Source organism: Triticum aestivum, chromosome 4A (assembly GCF_018294505.1).
Source record: "Triticum aestivum cultivar Chinese Spring chromosome 4A, IWGSC CS RefSeq v2.1, whole genome shotgun sequence".
Lineage (NCBI taxonomy): Eukaryota > Viridiplantae > Streptophyta > Magnoliopsida > Poales > Poaceae > Triticum > Triticum aestivum.
The window spans coordinates 446,199,248-446,221,172 of NC_057803.1; the positions used below are offsets into that span (position 1 = coordinate 446,199,248).

Consider the following 21,925-nt stretch of genomic DNA (forward strand, 5'->3'; position numbering starts at 1 on the left):
TCTTAATTTTTTGATAAACAGCCGCACAGAAAGTAATATTTTAAATTCAAGCATTGCTTAGCGCATATGAACAAGTTTTCAGCGCACAGGATAACACGAGCGAGTTCATTCAAAAATTACATCCTTGGTGCATTCATCTGCCATAAGGCGGGCACCGGCCAGAACATCCTTGTAATAGTTCTCGGGCTTGCGATGCTCCTTCCCCGGCGGTGGCCCGTCCCTCACAAGCTTCTCACCGTCCAGCTTACCCCAGTGCACCTTTGCACGGGCAAGGGCCTTACGGGCACCTTCGATGCAGACGGAGCGCTTGATGACCTCGAGCCTTGGACAAGCCTCCACCAGCCGCCGCACCAGTCCGAAGTAGCTCCCAGGCAGGGCCTCTCCAGGCCACAGCCGAACTATGAAGCCCTTCAGGGCCTGTTCGGCCGCCTTGTGGAGCTCGACCAGCTGCTTCAGCTGGTCGCTCAAGGGCACTGGGTGTCCGGCCTCAGCGTACTGAGACCAGAACACCTTCTCCGTCGAGCTGCCTTCCTCGGCTCGGTAGAATGCGGTGGCATTGGATACGCTGCGGGGAAGATCTGCGAATGCCCCTGGAGAGCTCTGGATTCGGGTAAGTAACAAGTAGTTTACTTTTATATGTCTGCTTTGCATAGAGAATGCCTTACCCGCCGCTATCTTTTTCACCGCATCCAATTCCTGGAGGGCCTTCTGGGCTTCGGCCTTGGCAGTTTTAAGGGCCGCAGCAAGCTCGGACTCTCGCGTCTTCGAGTCGAGCTCCAAACTCTCATGTTTTTTCATGAGAGCCTGAAGCTCTTGCTGCACCTCGCCGACCTGCGCCTCAAATTTCTCCTGCTCGGTGCGCTCTGTGGCCGCTCTCTTCTTGGCCTCGGATAGCGCCTGCTTGAGGGTCGCCACCTCAGTTGTGGCCCCTACAATAAGCAGTATACTCCTGTCATTTTTTGCAATTGCGTCTTCTTATAGGATTTTTTTCTATAAGGTATCTCTTACCTTCTTTCTCCTCGAGCTGCCGTTTGGCAAGGCCGAGCTCTTGCTCGGTCTGCTCGAGGCCCTGCTTCAGGGCACCCACCTCCGCAGTCAGTGTGGCGGTGGCCAGCAACGAAGCCTGCATACGTATATTGACTCCTTTTTAGTTAGACTCCTGCGATATTTAATAGATCCTCTATTTGGCTTTTCTTTCCGAACGCCAAATAGAGCATCAGGGGCTATTGTCTATGCGGTAATATTTTTACATATTTCTACTTACCTCGAAGCCTGTTAGAAGGCTAGCACAAGCTTCACTAAGTCCGCTTTTGGCGGACCGAACCTTCTGGACCCCCATACTCATGATGGTACGGTGCTCCTCGTCGATGGAGGCGCCCTTAAGCACCTCCAGCAGATTGTCCGACGCCTCCGGTTGGATGGAGGACGCCGGCTCAATAGGCTTGCTCCTCTTGGCAGGAGTTCGCCTGTCGCGGTCCGGAACCGTTGATGATTCCGGCGCGGTGTCTGGCTTAAAGCCGAACTTGGAGCCCTGGGGGGTCTTGTCCCCTTTACTCCTAGAATCCGGGAGGTCGCCTCGCGGCTCCTCCTAGACCACCTCCTCTTGCCCCGTAGCTTGTCGCGACGCCACTTCGGCGTCATCCGCAGCATAGGGGAGGCAGCGGGCGGAACTGAATTCACGTCTGATGAATCCAGGGAGCCGCTCGACGACTCGTCGAGCCCGTCCTTGGGCGGGCTACATGATTATATTCGACATTAGGGAAAGCTGCGGAACAAAAGGAATATCATGAGTTACTCTGGTATTCAAACACTTACGATTTCGCCGGACGCTTGGCCCTATCCGGCCACTCCTCTTCGTCCTCGTCGGTGTCGGGGGCGTAGTCCGGCGGAGGGGTTTTCCTCTTCTTGGACCCTTCGGCCTCCCCTACTAGGGCGGCCTTCCTCTTCTTTCCTCCCCCCGCTAGAGGGGGAGAGGTCTCTTCTTCCTCCTCCTCGTCTTCACGGGAGGAGTGCGTCTCGGACTCATCGGACGACGAGTCCGACACCACCATATGCCGGGAACTCTTTCGAGTCCCCGTGGCCTTCTTTTTCTTGGCCTTCTTCTCCGGCACCACATAAGGTGCCGGAACCAGCAGCTTCACTAGGAGAGCAGGGGCTGGGTCTTCGGGCAAGGGAGCCGGACAGTTAATCAGTCCAGACTTCGCCTGCCAATCATGTCAAAGGTGAGGGAGTTTAGATCCCGCGTAGAGTCAAACTATGAAGAAAACTTAACATCCTGTAAAGATGAAAATATTTTACCTCGCCAGCAGGACGCTGCGAGCTGAATCCGCGGTCTTCGGAGGCGGATGTGGGAGCCTCGGCGCCTTTGGTTAGCCCCTTCCAGACATCTTCGTACATCGTGTCGAAGAGCCTGCTCAGAGTTCGGTGCTGCGCTGGGTTGAACTCCCACAAATTGAAGTCCCATTCTTGACACGGAAGGATCCGGCGGACGAGCATGACCTGGACTACGTTGACAAGCTTGAGCTGCTTGTTCACCAGGGACTGGATGCATTTTTGCAGTCCGGTCACCTCTTCTTCGTCGCCCCATGACAAGCCCGTCTCCTTCCAGGACGTGAGCTGCGTAGGGGGTCCGGATCGGAATTCAGGGGCTGCGATCCACTTCGGATCGCGTGGCTCGGTGATGTAAAACCACCCTGACTGCCACCCCTTCAAGGTCTCCACAAAGGAGCCCTCGAGCCATAAGACGTTGGCTATTTTGCCCGCCATGGCACCTCCACACTCTGCCTGGTTGCCGCGCACCACCTTTGGCTTGACGTTGAAGGTCTTGAGCCAGAGGCCGAAATGGGGGCGGATGCAGAGGAAAGCCTCACACACGACGATAAACGCCAAGATATTGAGGATGAAGTTCGAGGCCAGATTGTGGAAATCTAGGCCATAGTAGAACATGAGCCCGCGGACAAATGGGTGGAGAGGAAAACCCAGTCCGCGGAGGAAGTGGGGAAGAAATACTACCCTCTCATGGGGCCTTGGGGTGGGGAGAAACTGCCCCTCCTTAGGAAGCCGGTGCGCGATGTCTTTGGACAGGTATCCGGCCTTCCTTAGCCTTTTGACATGGCCCTCCGTGACGGAGGAGACCATCCACTTGCCTCCCGCTCCAGACATTGTTGGAGAAGGTTGAGGTAGGAATTGCAGGCTTGGGCGCTGGAGCTCGGGTGCGCAGAAGATGGATAGGCAAAGGAGGAAGAAGGCGTAGGTAAAAAGGTGGATCCTTATCCCCTTATATGAGCGGATGCGACTATGCGTCCCCACCAGCCTAGTAAAACTCGCTTGCCTCCCAAGCGCCGTGATAAATGGCGCGGTTGGGTTACCCACGTCCGTATTGATGAGAATCCCGTAAATGGGGGACACGATCTCTGCTTTGACAAGACGTGCCAAGGAAACCGCCTCGCAAAACACGCTGAGGTGGAAAAGTGAAAACGATTCGGATAAAGGCTTGGCCGTAGTGTGATGTCACGCTGCGAAATACGTCAGCAGATTAGATTTGTGTTAATATTATTCTCTCTGTGGCAATACGTGGAAACTTATTTTGCAGAGCCGGACACTACTCTTGGTGTTTACAAACTTTTATGAAGAATTTGGAGGAGGAACCCGCCTTGCAATGCCAAAGACAATCTATGCGCCGGACTCGTCGTCATTGAAGTCTGGTTCAGGGGCTACTGAGGGAGTCCTGGATTAAGGGGTGTTCGGGTAGCCGGACTATACCTTCAGCCGGACTCCAGGACTATGAAGATACAAGATTGAAGACTTCGTCCCGTGTCCGGATGGGACTTTCCTTGGCGTGGAAGGCAAGCTTGGCGATGCAGATATTCAAGATCTCCTACCATTGTAACCGACTTTGTGTAATCCTAACCCTCTCCGGTGTCTATATAAACCGGAGGGTTTTAGTCCGTAGGACAACTTCATCATACAACAATCATACCATAGGCTAGCTTTTAGGGTTTAGCCTCCTTGATCTCATGGTAGATCTACTCTTGTACTACCCATATCATCAATATTAATCAAGCAGGACGTAGGGTTTTACCTCCATCAAGAGGGCCTGAACCTGGGTAAAACATCGTGTTTCTTGCCTCCTGTTACCATCTGGCCTAGACGCACAATTAGGGACCCCCTACCCGAGATCCGCCGGTTTTGACATCGACAACGATCTTTATCGGTCAAACTGCATAACAACATACGTTGTTCCATTTGTCATCGATATGTTACTTGCCCGAGATTCGATCGTCAGTATCTCAATACCTAGTTCAATCTCGTTACCGGTAAGTCTCTTTACTCGTTCCGTAATGCTACATCCCGTAACTAACTCATTAGTCACATTGCTTGCAAGGCTTATAGAGATGTGCATTACCGAGAGGGCCCAGAGATACCTCTCTGATACATGGAGTGACAAATTCTAATCTCGATCTATGCCAACTCAACAAACACCATCGGAGACACCTGTAGAGCATATTTATAGTCACCCAGTTACGTTGTGACGTTTGATAGCACACTAAGTGTTCCTCCAGTATTCGGGAGTTGCATAATCTCATAGTCATAGGAACATGTATAAGTTATGGAGAAAGCAATAGCAATAAACTAAACGATCATAGTGCTAAGCTAATGGATAGGTCAAGTCAATCACATCATTCTCTAATGATGTGATCCCGTTTATCAAATGAAAACTCTTTGTCCATGGCTAGGAAACTTAATCATCTTTGATTAACGAGCTAGTTAAGTAGAGGCAAACTAGTGACACTCTGTTTGTCTATGTATTCACACATGTACTAAGTTTCCGGTTAATATAATTCTAGCATGAATAATAAACATTTATCATGATATAAGGAAATATAAATAACAACTTTATTATTGCCTCTAGAGCATATTTCCTTCAGTCTCCCACTTGCACTAGAGTCAATAATTTAGATTACATTGTAATGATTCTAACACCCATGGAGTCTTGGTGCTGATCTTGTTTTGCTCGTGATAGAGGCTTAGTTAACGGGTCTGCAACATTTAGATCCATATGTATCTTGCAAATCTCTATGTCTCCCTCCTTGACTTGATCGTGGATGGAATTGAAGCGTCTCTTGATGTGCTTGGTTTTCTTGTGAAATCTGGATTCCTTTGCCAAGGCAATTGCACCAGTATTGTCACAAAAGATTTTCATTGGACCCGATGCACTAGGTACGACACCTAGATCGGATATGAACTCCTTCATCCAGACTCCTTCATTTGCTGCTTCCGAAGTAGCTATGTACTTTGCTTCACTCGTAGATCCTACCATGACGCTTTGCTTGGAACTGCACCAACTAACAGCTCCACCATTCAATAAAAATACGTATCCGGTTTGTGACTTAGAGTCATCCGGATCAGTGTCAAAGCTTGCATCGACGTAACCGTTTACGACGAGCTCTTTGTCACCTCCATAAACGAGAAACATGTCCTTAGTCCTTTTCAGGTATTTCAGGATGTTCTTGACTGATGTCCAGTGATCCACTCCTGGATTACTTTGGTACCTCCCTGCTAAACTAATAGCAAGGCACACATCAGGTCTGGTACACAGCATTGCATACATGATAGAACCTACGGGTAAAGCATAGGGAATGACTTTCATTTTCTCTCTATCTTCTGTAGTGGTCGGGCATTGAGTCTGACTCAACTTCACACCTTGTAACACAGGCAAGACCCTTTCTTTGCTTGATCCATTTTTAACTTCTTCAAAACTTTATCAAGGTATGTGATTTGTGAAAGTCCAATTAAGCGTCTTGATCTATCTCTGTAGATCTTGATGCCCAATATATAAGCAGCTTCACCGAGGTCTTTCATTGAAAAAGTCTTATTCAAGTATCCTATTATGCTATCCAGAAATTCAATATCATTTCCAACCATCAATATGTCATCCACATATAATACTAGAAACACTATAGAGCTCCCACTCACTTTCTTGTAAATACAGGCTTCTCCAAAAGTCTGTATAAAACCATATGATTTGATCACACTATCGAAGCGTATATTCCAACTCCGAGATGCTTGCACCAGTCCATAAATGGACTGCTGGAGCTTTCACACTTTGTTAGCACCTTTTGGATCGACAAAACCTTCTGGTTGCATCATATACAACTCTTCTTTAAGATATCTATTAAGGAATGCAGTTTTGACATCCATTTGCCAAATTTCATAATCATAAAATGTGGCAATTGCTAACATGATTCGGACGGACTTAAGCATCGCTACGGGTGAGAAGGTCTCATCGTAGTCAACTCCTTGAACTTGTCGAAAACCTTTCGCAACAAGTCGAGCTTTGTAGACAATAACATTACCGTCAGCGTCAGTCTTCTTCTTGAAGATCCATTTATTCTCTATGGCTTGTCGATCATTGGGCAAGTCAACAAAAGTCCACACTTTGTTATCATACATGGGTTCCATCTCAAATTTCATGGCCTCAAGCCATTTGGCGGAATCTAGGCTCATCATCGCTTCCTTATAGTTCGTAGGTTCATCATGGTCAAGTAACGTGACCTCCAGAACCGGATTACCGTACCACTCTAGTGCGGATCTTACTCTGCTTGACCTACAGGTTTGGTAGTAACTTGATCAGAAGTTTCATGATCATCATCATTAGCTTCCTCACTAATTGGTGTAGGAATCAATGGAACTGATTTCTGTGATGAACTACTTTCCAATAAGGGAGCAGGTACAATTACCTCATCAAGTTCTACTTTCCTCCCACTCACTTCTTTCGAGAGAAACTCTTTCTCTAGAAAGGATCCATTCTTAGCAACGAATATCTTGCCTTCGGATCTATGATAGAAGGTGTACCCAACAGTCTCCTCTGGGTATCCTATGAAGACACATTTCTCCGATTTGGGTTCGAGCTTATCAGGTTGAAGCTTTTTCACATAAGCATCGCGGCCCCAAACTTTAAGAAACGACAACTTGGGTTTCTTGCCAAACCACAGTTCATATGGTGTCGTCTCAACGGATTTCGATGGTGCCCTATTTAACGTGAATGCATTCGTCTCTAAAGCATAACCCCAAAACGATAGCGGTGAATCAGTAAGAGACATCATAGATCGTACCATATCTAATAAAGTGTGGTACCATTATGCTGTGGTGTTTCAGGTGGCGTGAGTTGTGAAACTATTCCGCATTGTTTCAAATGAAGACCAAAATTATAACTCAAATATTCACCTCCACGATCAAATCGTAGAAACTTAATTTTCTTGTTACAATGATTTTCCACTTCACTCTGAAATTCTTTGAACTTTTCAAATGTTTCAGACTTATGTTTCATCAAGTAGATATACCCATATCTGCTCAAATCATTTATGAAGGTCAGAAAATAACGATACCCGCCATGAGCATCAACACTCATCGGACCGCATACATCAGTATGTATTATTTCTAATAAGTCTCTTGCTCGTTCCATTGTTCCGGAGAACGGAGTCTTAGTCATCTTGCCCATGAGGCATGGTTCGCAAGCATCAAGTGATTCCAAAAGCCCATCAGCATGGAGTTTCTTCATGCGCTTTACACATATATGACCTAAACGGCAGTGCCACAAATAAGTTGCACTATCATTATTAAAACTTATATCTTTTGGCTTCAATACTATGAATATGTGTATCGCTACTATCAAGATTTAGAAAAATAGACCACTCATTAAGGGTGCATGACCATAAAAGATATTACTCATATAAATAGAACAATCATTATTCTCTGATTTAAATGAATAACCGCCTCGCATCAAACAAGATCTAGATATAATGTTCTATGCATCTCCTAGATAGATCTTGTGTGATCGTAGGAAATTTTTCGAAATTGCATGCTACGTTCCCCAACAAGGGGTACCTAAGGTTACACACGGTTGGTTGCATCTAGAGATAAACATGCCGAATATTTGAATATGCCTTGAAGTGTGTGCCAAGTCTTTAAAAAATTCCGTCTTAGAGTACGCCGAAGGTCATGGCAAACATCACACATGACCCATTCTTCAGTTATAGGTGGGTCCTCGACCCTGCCCATGATGAGTGGTAGGCCGACGAGATGAGTACCCCCTAATCCGGGACAACACCAGGTTGTGTGCGATGTGGGCCAGGGGCATGAGTGCGCAAGCGAGGAGACCGTCGGATGTTCTTCCGGTCAACCAAAATGAATAGTTTACCTTTTTGGTTATCGAGAGCAATACTTCTTTTTGGGGAGCACCTATTCGTCACGTAACTGGAAAAATGTTTCAATAATAACTTTCTTTTCTGACCATCAAATTGACATTCAACAGCTGACTCATCCTCTTCAAACCCACTCAGCCATGTTCATCTTCATCCTCATGAAGTTGACAACCGACCTAGCCCTAACCACTTGCCCTAGGATGTTGCTGCGACCTCTTTCATTTGTGGATGTTGTTTTACATTTTTATTATGTTATAGTACCTTTGACAATGGGTAGCCTTCTCTTCCCTCCTCCACAAGAAAAGATTCCATGCTTTCCTCCTCCCGTCAACGCCACCACCGGTCCGCCTCATCTTCGATGGCCTTTGGGCCATGGAGGTGCTAAGAACCTCGGCCCCCATCGGCGGGAGGGGCCCCATTCTCGTTCTTGTTAAGTTTAGCGTCTTGCCTGGGGTTGTGTGGCGGCGGCGATGTCCCTCGGTTGGAATAATGTATCCCACATTCTATCCCCATCCAGATAGTGCGTCTAGTTTCGTTGAAGGGTGTGTGGAGATGTGTCTCCGTCAGATCTCGTGAGATTCAGTCGGTGTTGGTCTTTAATGAATTTGTTTGGATCCGGTATTTGTTCGTCTTTATTTGGGTGTTTTACAAGTCTGGTCCTTCCGATCTACGACTTCCTTCATCAACGATGGTTGCTGCTTTAGTGCGGGTCATATAAGGCCTTGGCACGACAACTTCCCGATTGTCTACTAGAAGGTTTGTCCGGCTCCGACAAGGAAGAGGCGATAACGACAACACACCTTTGACTCGCACTAGTGCCTGTAGTCGTCGCTAGTTGATCAATGGATCTGGTTGCAATTTTTATTACCTCTGTTCTTTGATGTTCCTATAGACCCAAAGCGGTTAGACCCTTCCCTAGACCCTGTGCAAGCGAGAGCTATGTGCATCAGGTTGTTCTTTTCTTTTAGTGTTACTTATACTGCCATGATTGAAGATGAATATATTTTTAGTTTCTCGGAAAAAAATAGTACCTTTGACAGTGGAACCCGATCCTTCTTTTGGATTGCATGGAAAAGAAAGAGAGAAAAGACAGTCGACCCACAAAATACCCAGGCCCACAGGCCAGAAGCGGAGCAAGCTAGAAACTAAACAGCATCGTGCATTTGTGATTTCCCTACACTCTTCACGTCCGATGCATGCCCAGGCTTTTCTCAAACATTTGCTGCCCCGACAGCAACAGATCCAACATTAGAATGTACACCCCCTGTCCCATAATATAAGAACGTTTTTGATACTAGAACGTTTTTGATACTAGACTAGTTCCAAAAACGTTCTTATATTATGGAACGGAAGGAGTAGTTGAGTACATCTAATGTGCAGTTCGGGCTTGCTACCACCACCACATGACACAAGCAGGTGGCAGCAAATGGTTTGCTTCTCATCTTACTTCTTAAAATACTACCGCCACATGAGCACCAGTCAGCTAGCTCAACCCATGAGCACCAGTCAGCCTTACACACACAAGGAACTGCATCCCTACACTTCCATGATCCCATCAGTCGTTGGGGCAGGCACGAGTCTTGTCCTCTGAACTAAGATGGTCGCGGCGACCTCCGGCCAGGGCAGGGGCTACGGCTACCGTCATGTGTTGCCAGCTTCCTGCAAATACACGAGATTGTCATCACAGCTGTAGTGAAACAGCGACCTCATTGAAGATTGTACACACTGATGTGTACACATAAGCCCTAGACTAATTACTCAACTCTTAACAAACGGTTCCGGTGCATTATACCATTGTCACTATGCGGAACACTCAAGAACCAACATCTATAGTATGATATGTAGATTGTAGCATTACCAATCAGAGGTCTTTTGATGTAAGGGTGCTCGGAGAAGGCAAAATAGAAAACCATTTTTCTAACATTTTGGCAGATAATGCAGGGTATAGGTTATACAAATTAAGTTGCAAATTCTCAATACGTACATAATATAGGTCCGGTAGACCATAAAAATCTGTAGGCTGAGAAAATACCAAGTTGGTGTATGCCCAAACACATAATCTGTTTGTATCCAATACAAGTGATCAGGATGTTTCTCAAAAAGAAACAAGATAGATGAGATCTACCAACCAAAACATCAACCTGCTGCGAGTTGCAACCTACATACTGCAATATCATAACTACGTTATACCACTCACATTAAGCAGTACTCAAGGGGCATAACTTACTCATTGCAACCATTATCAAGGTCATTTCTATCAGCAGGCGTATATGACCCCCTCTTCTTATTGTCACCATGTTCCTTTAACTGTCTTGGTGATTTTCCCCGGTACTCTTCCTTTCTCTGTCCGGAAGCTGAGAAGTCACCTTGTCTTCTTGACACGACGGAGTATGAATAACATTAGTACTGGAATAGCGTAGCAAGATTACACTCACATTGAGCAGCGGTGAAGGAACATGGCTTACTCTCTCAAACCATTATCAGCATCGGAGCGGTGGCTTCTATCATCAGGAGTACACGATCCCCTTTTCTTATCATCACCATGTTCTTTTGATTGTCTTGATGATTTTGCCCTGTAGTCCTCCATTCTCTTTCGGGAAGCTGAGTAATCATTTCGCCTTCTTAGGAAGGTGAGGTATAGAAAACATTAGTTCGGGTATTACCATAGATTACACCTGTCACATGCTAAAAGAAGTAAGATTACACTAATCAGATTTCAGCAGCAGTGAAGCAACAGAACTTACTCTTTGGAACCATTATCAGCATCACGGGGGTCATCTCTATCATCAGGAGTATATGATCCCCTCTTCTTATGCTCATCATGTTCCTTTGATTGTCTTGGTAAACTTGCCTGGCGCTCTTCCTTTCTCTTTCCAGCAGCTGAGTAGTCCTTTCGCCTTCTTGGGACAGTAGGGTATAAAAATTATTAGTTCTGGATAGCATAACAAGTTTACACCCGCCACATTTAGCAGCATGAAGGAATAGAGCTTACTCTTTGGAACCATTATCAGCATCGCAGAGGTCATTTCTATCATCACGAGTATAGCATCCCCTCTTCGTATGCTCGTCATGTTCCTTTGATTGTCTTGGTAAACTTGCCTGGCGCTCTTCCTTTCTCTTTCCAGCAGCTGAGTAGTCCTTTCGCCTTCTTGGGACAGTATAGAGTATAAAAACTAATAGTTCTGGATAGCATAACAAGATTACACCCATAACATTTAGCAGCATGAAGGAACAGAGCTTACTCTTTGGAACCATTATCAGCATCACGGAGGTCATTTCTATCATCACGAGTATAGGATCCCCTCTTCTTATGTTCATCATGTTCCTTTGATTGTCTTGGTAAACTTGCCTGGCGCTCTTCCTTTCTCTTTCCAGCAGCTGAGTAGTCCTTTCGCCTTTTTGAGATAGTAGAGTATAAAACCTATTAGTTCTGGATAGCATAACAAGATTATACCGCCACATTTAGCAGCATGAAGGAACAGAGCTTACACTTTGGAACCATTATCAGCATTGCGGCACTCCTTTCCATCATCATGGGTATAGGATCTGTTCTCCTTACCGTTATCATATTCTTTTGACTGGCTTTGTGATTTTGCTTGGGGAGGCTTTTCCATTCTCTTCTGTGAAGCAGAGTCAGGTCCTGCACGCCTCCTGTGAACAACATACACCGTTATTACAGAGGTGTAAATGACCAAAAAGAACTAACATTAACATATGATCAACATGGAAATAAATCAAAGCTATGCAAACAATGCATGCAATAAAATATGTCTACCAATACTAAACAGAACACAGTTTAGCAAAACAAACAGCGAGCGGTATGATGACATTAGAATGAAAATCATATATGCAACAACCTTTACTCTAGTTAAAACAGCAAGTTTCTCCCCAACAGATTATATACTCTGATGCCAGTAAATTACTCAACTCCCTAAGAAGGTTCTGGTGCATCATAACAATGTCAGAATAGCATATATGTACTTCCCAATACTCAGAATGAAGCTGAGTTTAGTAGGATATCTTCAATCTACTGTGAACTGTGACTGTTATACAGGATATGCGCTGTAGAAAACATCTACATAAGTAATATTGTGACATGTGAGCTGTGTCTGGTAGATACCACTAAGGATTAAGAAGATGAAGTTTGACATCCCAATAAGTATAACAACAAAAGTTCTGGGAATAGCAGATTACCCCAGTCAAATTTAGCAGCAGCGAGAAACTGAACTTACTCATTGTAGCCATTGTCAGCATCAGTACGGTCAATGCCACCATTATCCTCACGTTCTTTTGTCGGTCGTGGTGATTCTGCCCTGCACTCCTCCTTTATCTTTGGGGAAGCAGAGTAGCCATCTCGCCTTCTTGGGGCAGCAGAGTATGAAGATTGAAAAACATCAATTCTTAAAGCATAACTAGATTACGTCAATAACATTTAGCAGCAGGAATACAACTTACTTCTTGTAACCATTAACAGCATTATGTCGGCCATTCATATCATCAGCAGTACATGACCTCCTCTTTTCATCCTTGTATTCAATGGATTGTTTTGGTGATTTTGCCCGGCGCTCTTCCTTTTTATTTGGGGAAGCAGAACAGTCATCTCGCTTTCTTGAGCATGATCCAGAAGATGGTCTGGGTGACCTCCAGCAGGCATGGGATCCCTCATCGTCAGGTGTTACCGGCTTCCTGTCGACATGCAAATTGCTACTACAAAGATGCAAACGTAAAGAAAAGGAATGTAAACCATTTACTCGTATATGACCACATAGAAATAATTCTGAACTATGCACACACCTCATGTAAATAATCCTAAACAGTGAGCAGTACGATGGTGCAAAAAACCAAAGGTGCAACCACAATCCTGTCAGAAGTCAGAACTAAGGTGAAATCAGGACTTTTCTAGCCAAAAGATTATACTGTATTGTATAAGCTGATGCCAAGGGGCTCTCATTCTCTTCCTTCTCTTCTCTCTCCTCCTCGTCTCCTTGAGAGTCGCCTGCCCTAGCCCGGCTCCTCTCCCCTTCTCCTCCGGCGGCTCCACCGTCCGGAGTGGGCATGGGAAGGGAGCCGTGTCGCTGCTCTGTATTGTCGGGGTAGATCTAGGTCATCGTGGTTTGCCTAGATAGCGTTTGGCTATATGCCATTGAGAAGCTTGGCATCGGCGCCCCTGAGCGGCGACCAGTGGAGGCCTCTACATCTAGTTTCCATCCATGGTGGACGGCAGCTGAAAGGGGTGGATCCAGCGACGGCTTTGAAAATAAACTCATGTGGAGGACGGATCTAGAGATTTTTCGAGCTGCTCTGGCATGCTCTCTTAGCCGCTGCTGTGGCGCTAGGGGAGAGGATGGCGGATCTGGCTCGGGACATTGCAGAGCCGGCATGCCGAGGGGTTATTGGCTGGCATCAGAGCTTTCTCATCTTCCTCTACGCCGACCTCCGCCGCCGGAGCTTCAGATCAAACAAAGATTTGTCACCGACGAGCGATTTGGGCGACTTGGGTGCAACGCTGGCTTCATGTGGATTTGCCGGCAAACTCCGACCTCCCCTTCTTCAACCTGCAGAAGAGAGGCCCTACTTTCCTTGCCCTCCGCTGACAAGGCTGTGGCCACAGGTGGTGGCCAAGGCATCTCCGGCGAGGTCACCGGACAATTCAGGAACCGATTGTGTTTTTGTGTTCTCTCTTGGGGTCCGAATGTAAAACGGTAGGACTTGCTTGTAATTTCTGTGTTCTTTGTGGTCCTCTGCGCAGTGTTATAATACTTTTGTTAACTTAATGCCAGCTCTGGGAAAGCTGATGCCAGTGAACTGTACACAACTACACATGTTCTGGAAAGAAGTACTGAAAGAATTAACATGCATCTAGAAGGATATGTAGCCCTAGCAGGAAAGGAAGAACTTTCAACATGATAATGCTTGTGAAAGGAAGAGTAGACCATTTTCATATATTTTGGCAGACAATATAGTGGTACAGGTTATGGCTACGCGAGAAGGCTAAATAGATCACCCATAATTAATATAGGTCCAGTAGACCATAATACACTCCTGGGCGAGAAAAAAACTAAGTCTGTACACCCAGGGTTGATCACAAACTGTATGTTATCCAACACAGAGCATCAGCTATTGCACACACATGATTGGTGCTGTAAAGGTAAAAAATAATCCAAAAAGGATAACTAACAACTATCAATTTATTGCAGGCTGTAACCGATATACTGAAGCAAGGGGTTAAAGGGATGAAGTTCGAGACACCAATAAGTGTAACACCATTAGTCCATTAGTCCTGGATTATCGCAACTAGACCATGCCGGTAACATTTAGCAGCAATCAAGGAAGAGAACTTACTCTCTGGAACCATTAACTGCATCATGGCGGTCATTTCTATCATGAGGGGCACCCTTTGTATCCTTGTTATATTCTTCTGACTCTCTTGATGATTTTGCCTGGCGCTCTTCCTTAATCCTTGGTGAAGTAGAGCAGTCACCTTGCATTCTTAGGTCAGGGGAGTATGAACATAAGTTCTGTATAGCATAACTAGATCATGCCAGTAACTTTTAGTAGCAGTTTAGAAACAAAACTTACTCATTGTGACTATGATCAGCACCATGGCAGTCATTTCTATCATCAGGAGTATTGGATCTCCGCTTCCTATGTTTATCATGTTCTTTTGACTGTCTTGGTGATTGTTCCCGATGCTCTTCTTTTCCCTTTGGGGAAGCAGAGTAGGCATCTCGCCTTCTTGAGTGTGATCCAGAGGATGGTCTGGGTGACCTCTGGCGGGGACAGGATCTCTTACCACCATCAGTTGTTGCCCGCCTCCTGTCAACACATACATTGTTACTACAATGGTGGATATGCACAAAAGGAATGCAGTTAACCATTTATTCATATGACAACCATACAAATAAATCTGAACTGTGCACGCAGATTATGTAACCAATCCTAAATAGAACACTGTTCAGTAATACAAACAGCGAGCAGCACAATGGTAATAAAAAAGCATGGATGCAACCACAACCATGTCAAACAATAGCTAAATGCGATAATTTTTCTCACCAATAGATTATATATGCTGATGGCAATGAACTGTGCAACTATGTCCTGGAGATAATTACTAAACTCTAAAAAGAAGGTTCTGGGGCATGATATCAGTGTCACTATAGCGAATAATGTATAATCACACGGTAGTAACATATTTCTAGTAGGATATGTAGCCCTATCAAGATATAAGTACTTCCGATGTAACAGATCTCAAGAAAGACACAGTAAAAACTTCATGTATTTTGACAGATGTAGTGGTATATGTCATGGCCTATGGGTACGACAAGGCCAAAATATCACAACACACGAAATGCAAGTAGTATACTCAATAGACCGCAATACACTATTGGTCGAGAATAAATTAAGTTTGCGTATGCCGAGGCTTACATCACAAACAATCTATTGTCGTACACAGATGATTAGCTGTACACACAAGATTGATGCTGTACTCAAATTGTGCAGTAAAATAACCTTTAAATAAGATGACGTAACTACATCCATGTATTAGTTCCATATTAGCTAACTAGATATTTCGCAGTCACATTTAGTAGCAGTGAAAGAAGAGAACTTACTCTTTGAAACTATTATCAGCATCACGGCAGTCACTTCGATCATCACGACTATAGGATCTCCGCTTCTTATCCTTATCATGTTCTTTGGACAATCTTAGTGATTTTGACAGGCGTTCTCCCTTTCTCTTTGATGAAGTAAAGTAGTCATCTCGCCTTGGAAGGAGAGCATGGACTACATTAGTTCTAGAATAGTATAACTGGATTACACAAGCTGCATTTAGCAGCACAGTAGAAACAGGATGTCAGAACCTACTCATTGTGGCCATTGTCAGCATCACGGCAGTTGTTTCTATCAGGACTAAAAGATATACGGTTCTTGTCCTCATCATGTTCATTTGCCTGCCTTGGTGATTTTGTCTGGCACGCTTCTTTTCTCTTTGGTGCAGCAGAATAGTCAGGTGTTGCCCGCCTCCTGGCCATATACAGTACTGTTACAGAGGTACAAACGCCGAGAAACAAGCAGCACTCGGTTGGCTAAAGGTGTGCGTCCAGTCCACACGCTCTCAAGGACTAGCCTCCTCAGGGTGTCCTCATGGTTGTCTACTTGTCTTGATTAAAATTTAGCAGCAATGAAGGGACAGAACTTACTCATTGGAATAATTATCAGTGTCATGACGTTCACTTCTACCACCAGGAGTACAGGATCCCAGCTTCTTATCGTTGTCATGTTCTTTTGATTGTCCTGACGATTTTGCCTGGCACTCTTCCTTTCTCTTTGGTGAAGCAGAGTAGTCACCACGCCTTCTTGGTGCAGGAGAATGTGACCTACAGTGTAGGTGAGATCACTTATTAAAAATAAATCAAATATTTCGCACACTTCTTCATGGTGAGGCACTCATTTGGCGAGATTCACTGAAATACCGTGATCTATCACGACCACCTTGGCGAGGAGAACGGGAGTGTGAACGAGAACGAGACCGTCCTTCAAGAAAGATAGCAATTTATCAATATTGCAATTTGTAGCACATGGTATAGACTCATACTAATACGATATTAATTTTGAAAAGGAGATTTTTTCTGCCAGATACCAGCAGGCGTGGCCCTGGCAGGAAAACTAGTGTCCACCTGTCCGGTGAAGATAGAACCAATGACAAGGAATTGCAATATATATATCAGGGCAGCCTTGTGTGCGTAGCTCCCGCTTGCGCAGGTTCCGGGGAAGGGTCAGACCACTTTGGGTCTTTTGTAGGCATAAAACTAAATGAACCATGACTCTACCTTTTTGTGTTCATATTTACTTTAGAGTTTATCTAACATCAAATGATAAAGTGGGCAGCTTACAGTTTCTATCAGTAAAAGAAGATCACCTAAACTCCCCAGAATTCAGCAAAGCATCATGATGAAAAGGACACACAAGTATAGCAGATGAAAATAAAACAGATTACCATGGCTAGAAAGATCGCGCCCTTTAGAACCAGAATGAACTCTGCAGAGCAGGAATACAAGTTAACAAAAATAAAACATACAAATTTTCTCAAAAAAGAAAACAATGAAACAGAAGAAACTTCTAACATAGTGATGGGTATGGCCTACCTTACTCCAGTTCGTCTACGCATGTCTTCAGGCCTTTTCCGTTTATCCGTGGCAGGCTCAACTTTAATTTCACGTCCACAAAACAGCTTACGGTTCATGTGATATTGCGCCTCCGAAGCATCATGGGAGTCAAAAAACTCAATAAAAGCAAACCCTTTTGGCTCCCTGCACAGCACATATGTTAATATAATAATTATAAAATGTTAGATAAATAATATTCAGACCATGCTATACAAATTTAAAACACATATTGATAAAAAGTAGTATGTACCCGACGAGTTACCACCACAGTTTCGTATAAGCTAACCCTGTACGATTCTTCACAAAACACAGCCAATAACTTACTAGCATTTTCACCAAAATAGTAGCGAGCTTCCCAAAAACCAGTTGAGAGCCCATGCTATTCTAGTAGCCAAATTTGTTGTAGAATCACATCTTCATAAAACGATTCACTTCAAATTCCTCAAATGTTTGAAAACTCATCAAAGTACTTGAAACCAACTTCTCACTGCTATAACTTTCACATGGAAGGTCCAGTAAAACCATCATCTCTTCAGAAAACCGATTTTGCCAACAAACCAAATCTTGTCTTCCTAGAAGAACTTCTCACACAAGACTATCTAATCACATGTACTTCAAGACATCCTGGAAATCATTCCAAAGAATGATTCATACCAGACGAGAACACATAAATAGCAGAAGATAAAGTAACTATATCCTCCATAGTCTATAGGTTGTTAAAATTATTAAGTTTGAGACTTCAATGAGTTACTCGGCTTATACATTTATCATAAATCTATTCTGCAATATTTATGGATTTTGCAACAAATACAAACAAAAGGAGGAAATAGGGTACACGTGGGGCTTTTATGCAAAATTGATATGTCACTGGTCAGCTTCTCCATGCAGTATCTAAGGACTCAGAGTTTGGGGCCATGCAGACATTAACAATCATTTTTCCATATGAGCAGAAGAAAAGCACCACAAAAGGTTGCTCTTCTAACTCTTGAAGCATATCAGTAAGAGAAGACATGAAGCAATGAAGCTTCAAAAGCTGCTGGATCTTCAGTGGTCGAACATGCCTAAATGTCTAATGAGAGAAAATCAGTTGGCGCTTCGGTAACACTTACCCACTGTAGTAATCTTTTGGCATGTAAATATCCCGAACAGGACCAAACTTTGCAAAAGGAACTCGAAGATCTTCATATCTGCAGGAAATTGTGAAAATCATGAGGACGAGCAAGTTAGAAACCACAAACATGAAACATGGCCAAGCATAAATAGCAGGCGGAGGGGTTCAAAATTCTGTACCTGCAGTTATGAGGGATGTTACGCACCAAGAGGCTTATAGGACCTTTTTCCTTCCTTCCTCCTTGCTCATCAGAACTTCTCCTAGGAGTGCTTCGTCGCCTGCCGTCATCTCCGCCCTTGGGAGAGCGGCTCCTCACCATTGCTCGTGGCACCTGAACACATGTCACCACTAATCATAACTATGCACCCACATATCATTCACCTTGTCCATGCAGGCGACTCATGGTATTGATAACAAGCAATTCAAAATTGCACCCACATTTCATCATAAAATTGTAAGAGAACCAGATCAACAGCATCAGCTTTCATGATGAGTCATCTGAATCACTAATAATTACCGGCACTACTGACAGCATGAATATACAGATAACTTTATCCATGGGAAGATGAGGACTGGCTGATTATGGCATAAAAGGTATACAATGACATTAGGATAGGCTCTCAAGTGCAGTTATATCCCTGCATTGCACAAAACTAACTAGTCAATCCAAGATGTGCAGAAGGCGCCCCTGATCAAGGAAGGATGGACTTCCACACAATGACACAAGGCAGTGAGAAATCAAGAATTTTGTAATTTTGTAAAAGAGGAGGTAATATTGTAAGGAAAAGGGAACCCACACTACCGAAACAAACTAGTCCATCTAGGTTTCATTCAGACACCCGTACTAATCAGATGAACTGACGCGGCGGCTTAAAAAAAAGAGAAATTTCGCAACAGAAGGGAAATCAAACGCTAGCACGCGCCAAGATGAGATGAGGCGCGACGGTTCCGAGCCCTGTGCCTCCCGCAAAGAAGCCTAATGTGGGGTGGGTGCTGGAATTCAACACGACACTGACCCTATCTACAGTAGTTAGTTGTAGGGCATTCTGCCCCCCAGAACCCAAATACTTCATCGCCGGGAAGAGAGGGGGAGAGATAGAGGAAGGGGTGGGGTTACCAGGATAGTGCAACGCCACCGCCGCCGCCGGCGCGACCTGTGCTAGAGTGGTGGAGGTGGCTAGGGCAGGACGTACAGGGACCGGGGACCGCACGCACGCGAGGAAGGAGGCAGACGGTGAGAGAGAAATGGTGGCAGTGGCAGCCGACTCGGGCGAGGTTGGGTGGGGTTTTTCTTTTATTGGGCCTCTAGGAGGCTGAGTTATTTTGATTATGGGCTTCCTTTCATGCCTGGGCTTTAGGCCACGTTTGTTTTCGTTTTGTAACTAAACCTTACCTTCCCTCAAAAAAAAAAACTAAACCTTACCTTACCTTCCCTCAAAAATAATAAAAACTAAACCTTACCTTGTGCTAAAATCTTCTCAAAAAGAAAAAACCTTGTGCTAAAAAAACTTACCTCTCCCCCCTAAAAAAAACCTTACCTCTACCTGAACAAGCATTTGTTATTTTAAAAAGCTGAAAAGCATTTGACTACTTTTCTCAGCAACAACATGTAAAATGTGTACACGACAGCGATCGTAGTCTTCCAGGGAAAAGGAAGCACAACCGCCACTGAATCTATCAGGTTTCCCTCGCCTCCATCCGTAGCTTTAGCATTGTGCGGTGAGGAAAACATCGGGTGATTGTACATGTGTTTTTTAGTTTTTAGGAAGAAAAAAATGTGTTCTTCAATGGCAACATTAATGTAGTGTCTTTGAAAATAAATGTCATTTGATTCTTTTCCTGTTGCGACGAGGCTTTTCCAGGTGACACAACATAACGAGGTTCTGTTTCCATCACAGGTTTGGTGCAACTATTTGCGGAGTTTAAGTTTATGTCCTCACGTGACCGATCTTTCATATTTGTTGAGTATTTATTGATGAGCCTTGGTGCTTTTGTTGGTTTAAATTATTTGGGGCTGGATTATTTCCTCGATATTATGATGCACATCTTGCGGTTCGACAACCTACACTTTTAGGGGATCATCCTAGCCTCAAGTTCATTCACCGTTCATGGCAGTCTCACTACTCATGTCTAATTGCAGTGCCCTTTTTGAAGGTTTGGGACGATTTCGTCTTCCAAAATTTATTACCACAATGGCGTGTCTGAGAAATATCATTATAATTCTTAGTTTTTTTCGCGAATACGCAAAGATTGAGTATCATTGCATTGATAGGAGGGGTGAAAAAATACAGAGGGTAATTGCTACAGCGGCCACGCGTACACAAGTTGGCGCGGGCACAAGTAGCAGGAGCAGTGAGGGTAGGGGTTGCTCATCCCCGATACATCAAGCTAGAGCCTATCTCTCAGAGATCATCATCGCCAAGCCGTTGGCGCCGGCGCTAGCCCATAGGTGAGCATCTTCCTGAATAGACCGAAGCAAGCTAGCGATGGAGGGGTGCAGCTGGTCGAAGACACACCCATTCTGGTGTTTCCAGATTGAGCAGGCGGTGAGGGCAGTGATGGAGTTTAACCCCTTCCGTAGAGCAGCGGGCGATGTGGAGCATGCATCGATCCACCAATCCGCAAAAGGCGTGTCCGGGTCTAGGATCGTAGCGGTCGATCTGCACTAAGAGAGAACCTCGTGCCAAATTTGGCGGGAGAAAGGGCAAGCAGCGAACAGATGGTGCATGTCCTCGGTGTCCTGGTCACAAAGCATGCACCGGTCATTGTGAGGTAAACCATGGCGGGCGAGGCGATCGGCCGTCCAGCACCGATCCTGCAGGGCCAGCCAGATGAAGGCTTTGATGCGAAGGGGGGGCCATGTCTTCCAGGTAAGCTTCCAAGATGCATCCGAGGTAGAGCCGTGGAAGAGCGCAAGATAGCAGGACTTGGCCGAGTAGATGCCGGACTCCGTCCACCTCCAGTGCAGCACATCATGCCCAACCGCGAGGCTTGTGGCCTGCAAAGCGTGCCAGAGGTCGATGTACTGGACAAGGGCGGCGGGGCCGAGCGCGCCGGCGATGTCCCGCACCCACGCGCGCCCAGGAAGGCCCTCAGCCACCGTCCGGACGCGACGATGACGTCGAGAGACCATAAAGAAAACCAGGGGCTCGATCTCAGAGATGGACTTGCCCTTGATCCAGGGATCCGTCCAGAACTTGCAAGAATGCCCATCTCGCACCTCCTAGGTGGTGGAGGCTCTGAAAATCTGCGCGGCTGCCAGGTCGTGGGGGAGGTGAAGCTGACTCCAGGGACGCAAAGTGTCAGTGCGCTGGAGCCATAGCCATCTGGCGCGCAGGGCAACACTAGTGCACTGCAGGTCGCAGATTCCCATGCCGCCGAGGGAGGTGGGGCGGCACACTCGATCCCAATTGAAGCGACACTGCCCGCCTCGCTCATCCTTGCGG

General features: G+C 45.3%; 1 protein-coding gene across 21 annotated transcripts; it reads right to left on the reverse strand.

Annotated features, from left to right (window-relative positions):
• Positions 1-9,310: 9,310 nt before the first annotated feature.
• Positions 9,311-19,732, reverse strand: LOC123086273 (filaggrin). Of its 21 annotated transcripts, none has more exons than XM_044507998.1 (20): positions 19,597-19,732; positions 18,659-18,810; positions 18,478-18,555; positions 17,348-17,512; positions 17,200-17,240; positions 16,676-16,736; positions 16,403-16,579; positions 16,068-16,226; positions 15,815-15,967; positions 14,784-15,020; positions 14,547-14,693; positions 12,660-12,890; positions 12,437-12,565; positions 11,694-11,855; positions 11,447-11,599; positions 11,197-11,352; positions 10,949-11,104; positions 10,670-10,825; positions 10,432-10,578; positions 9,311-9,863 (listed from the first exon to the last, which is right to left on the reverse strand). In XM_044507998.1, the coding sequence occupies exons 2-20, from the start codon at positions 18,796-18,798 to the stop codon at positions 9,797-9,799; spliced, it is 2,715 nt and encodes a 904-aa protein (XP_044363933.1). In that variant the 5' UTR covers positions 18,799-18,810; positions 19,597-19,732; the 3' UTR covers positions 9,311-9,796. The 21 variants fall into 21 exon arrangements, with proteins under 21 accessions (XP_044363933.1, XP_044363929.1, XP_044363927.1 ...); XM_044507994.1 differs by having other exon boundaries at positions 12,660-12,908; XM_044507992.1 differs by having other exon boundaries at positions 12,437-12,562; positions 12,660-12,911.
• Between the last annotated feature and the right edge of the window lie 2,193 nt (positions 19,733-21,925).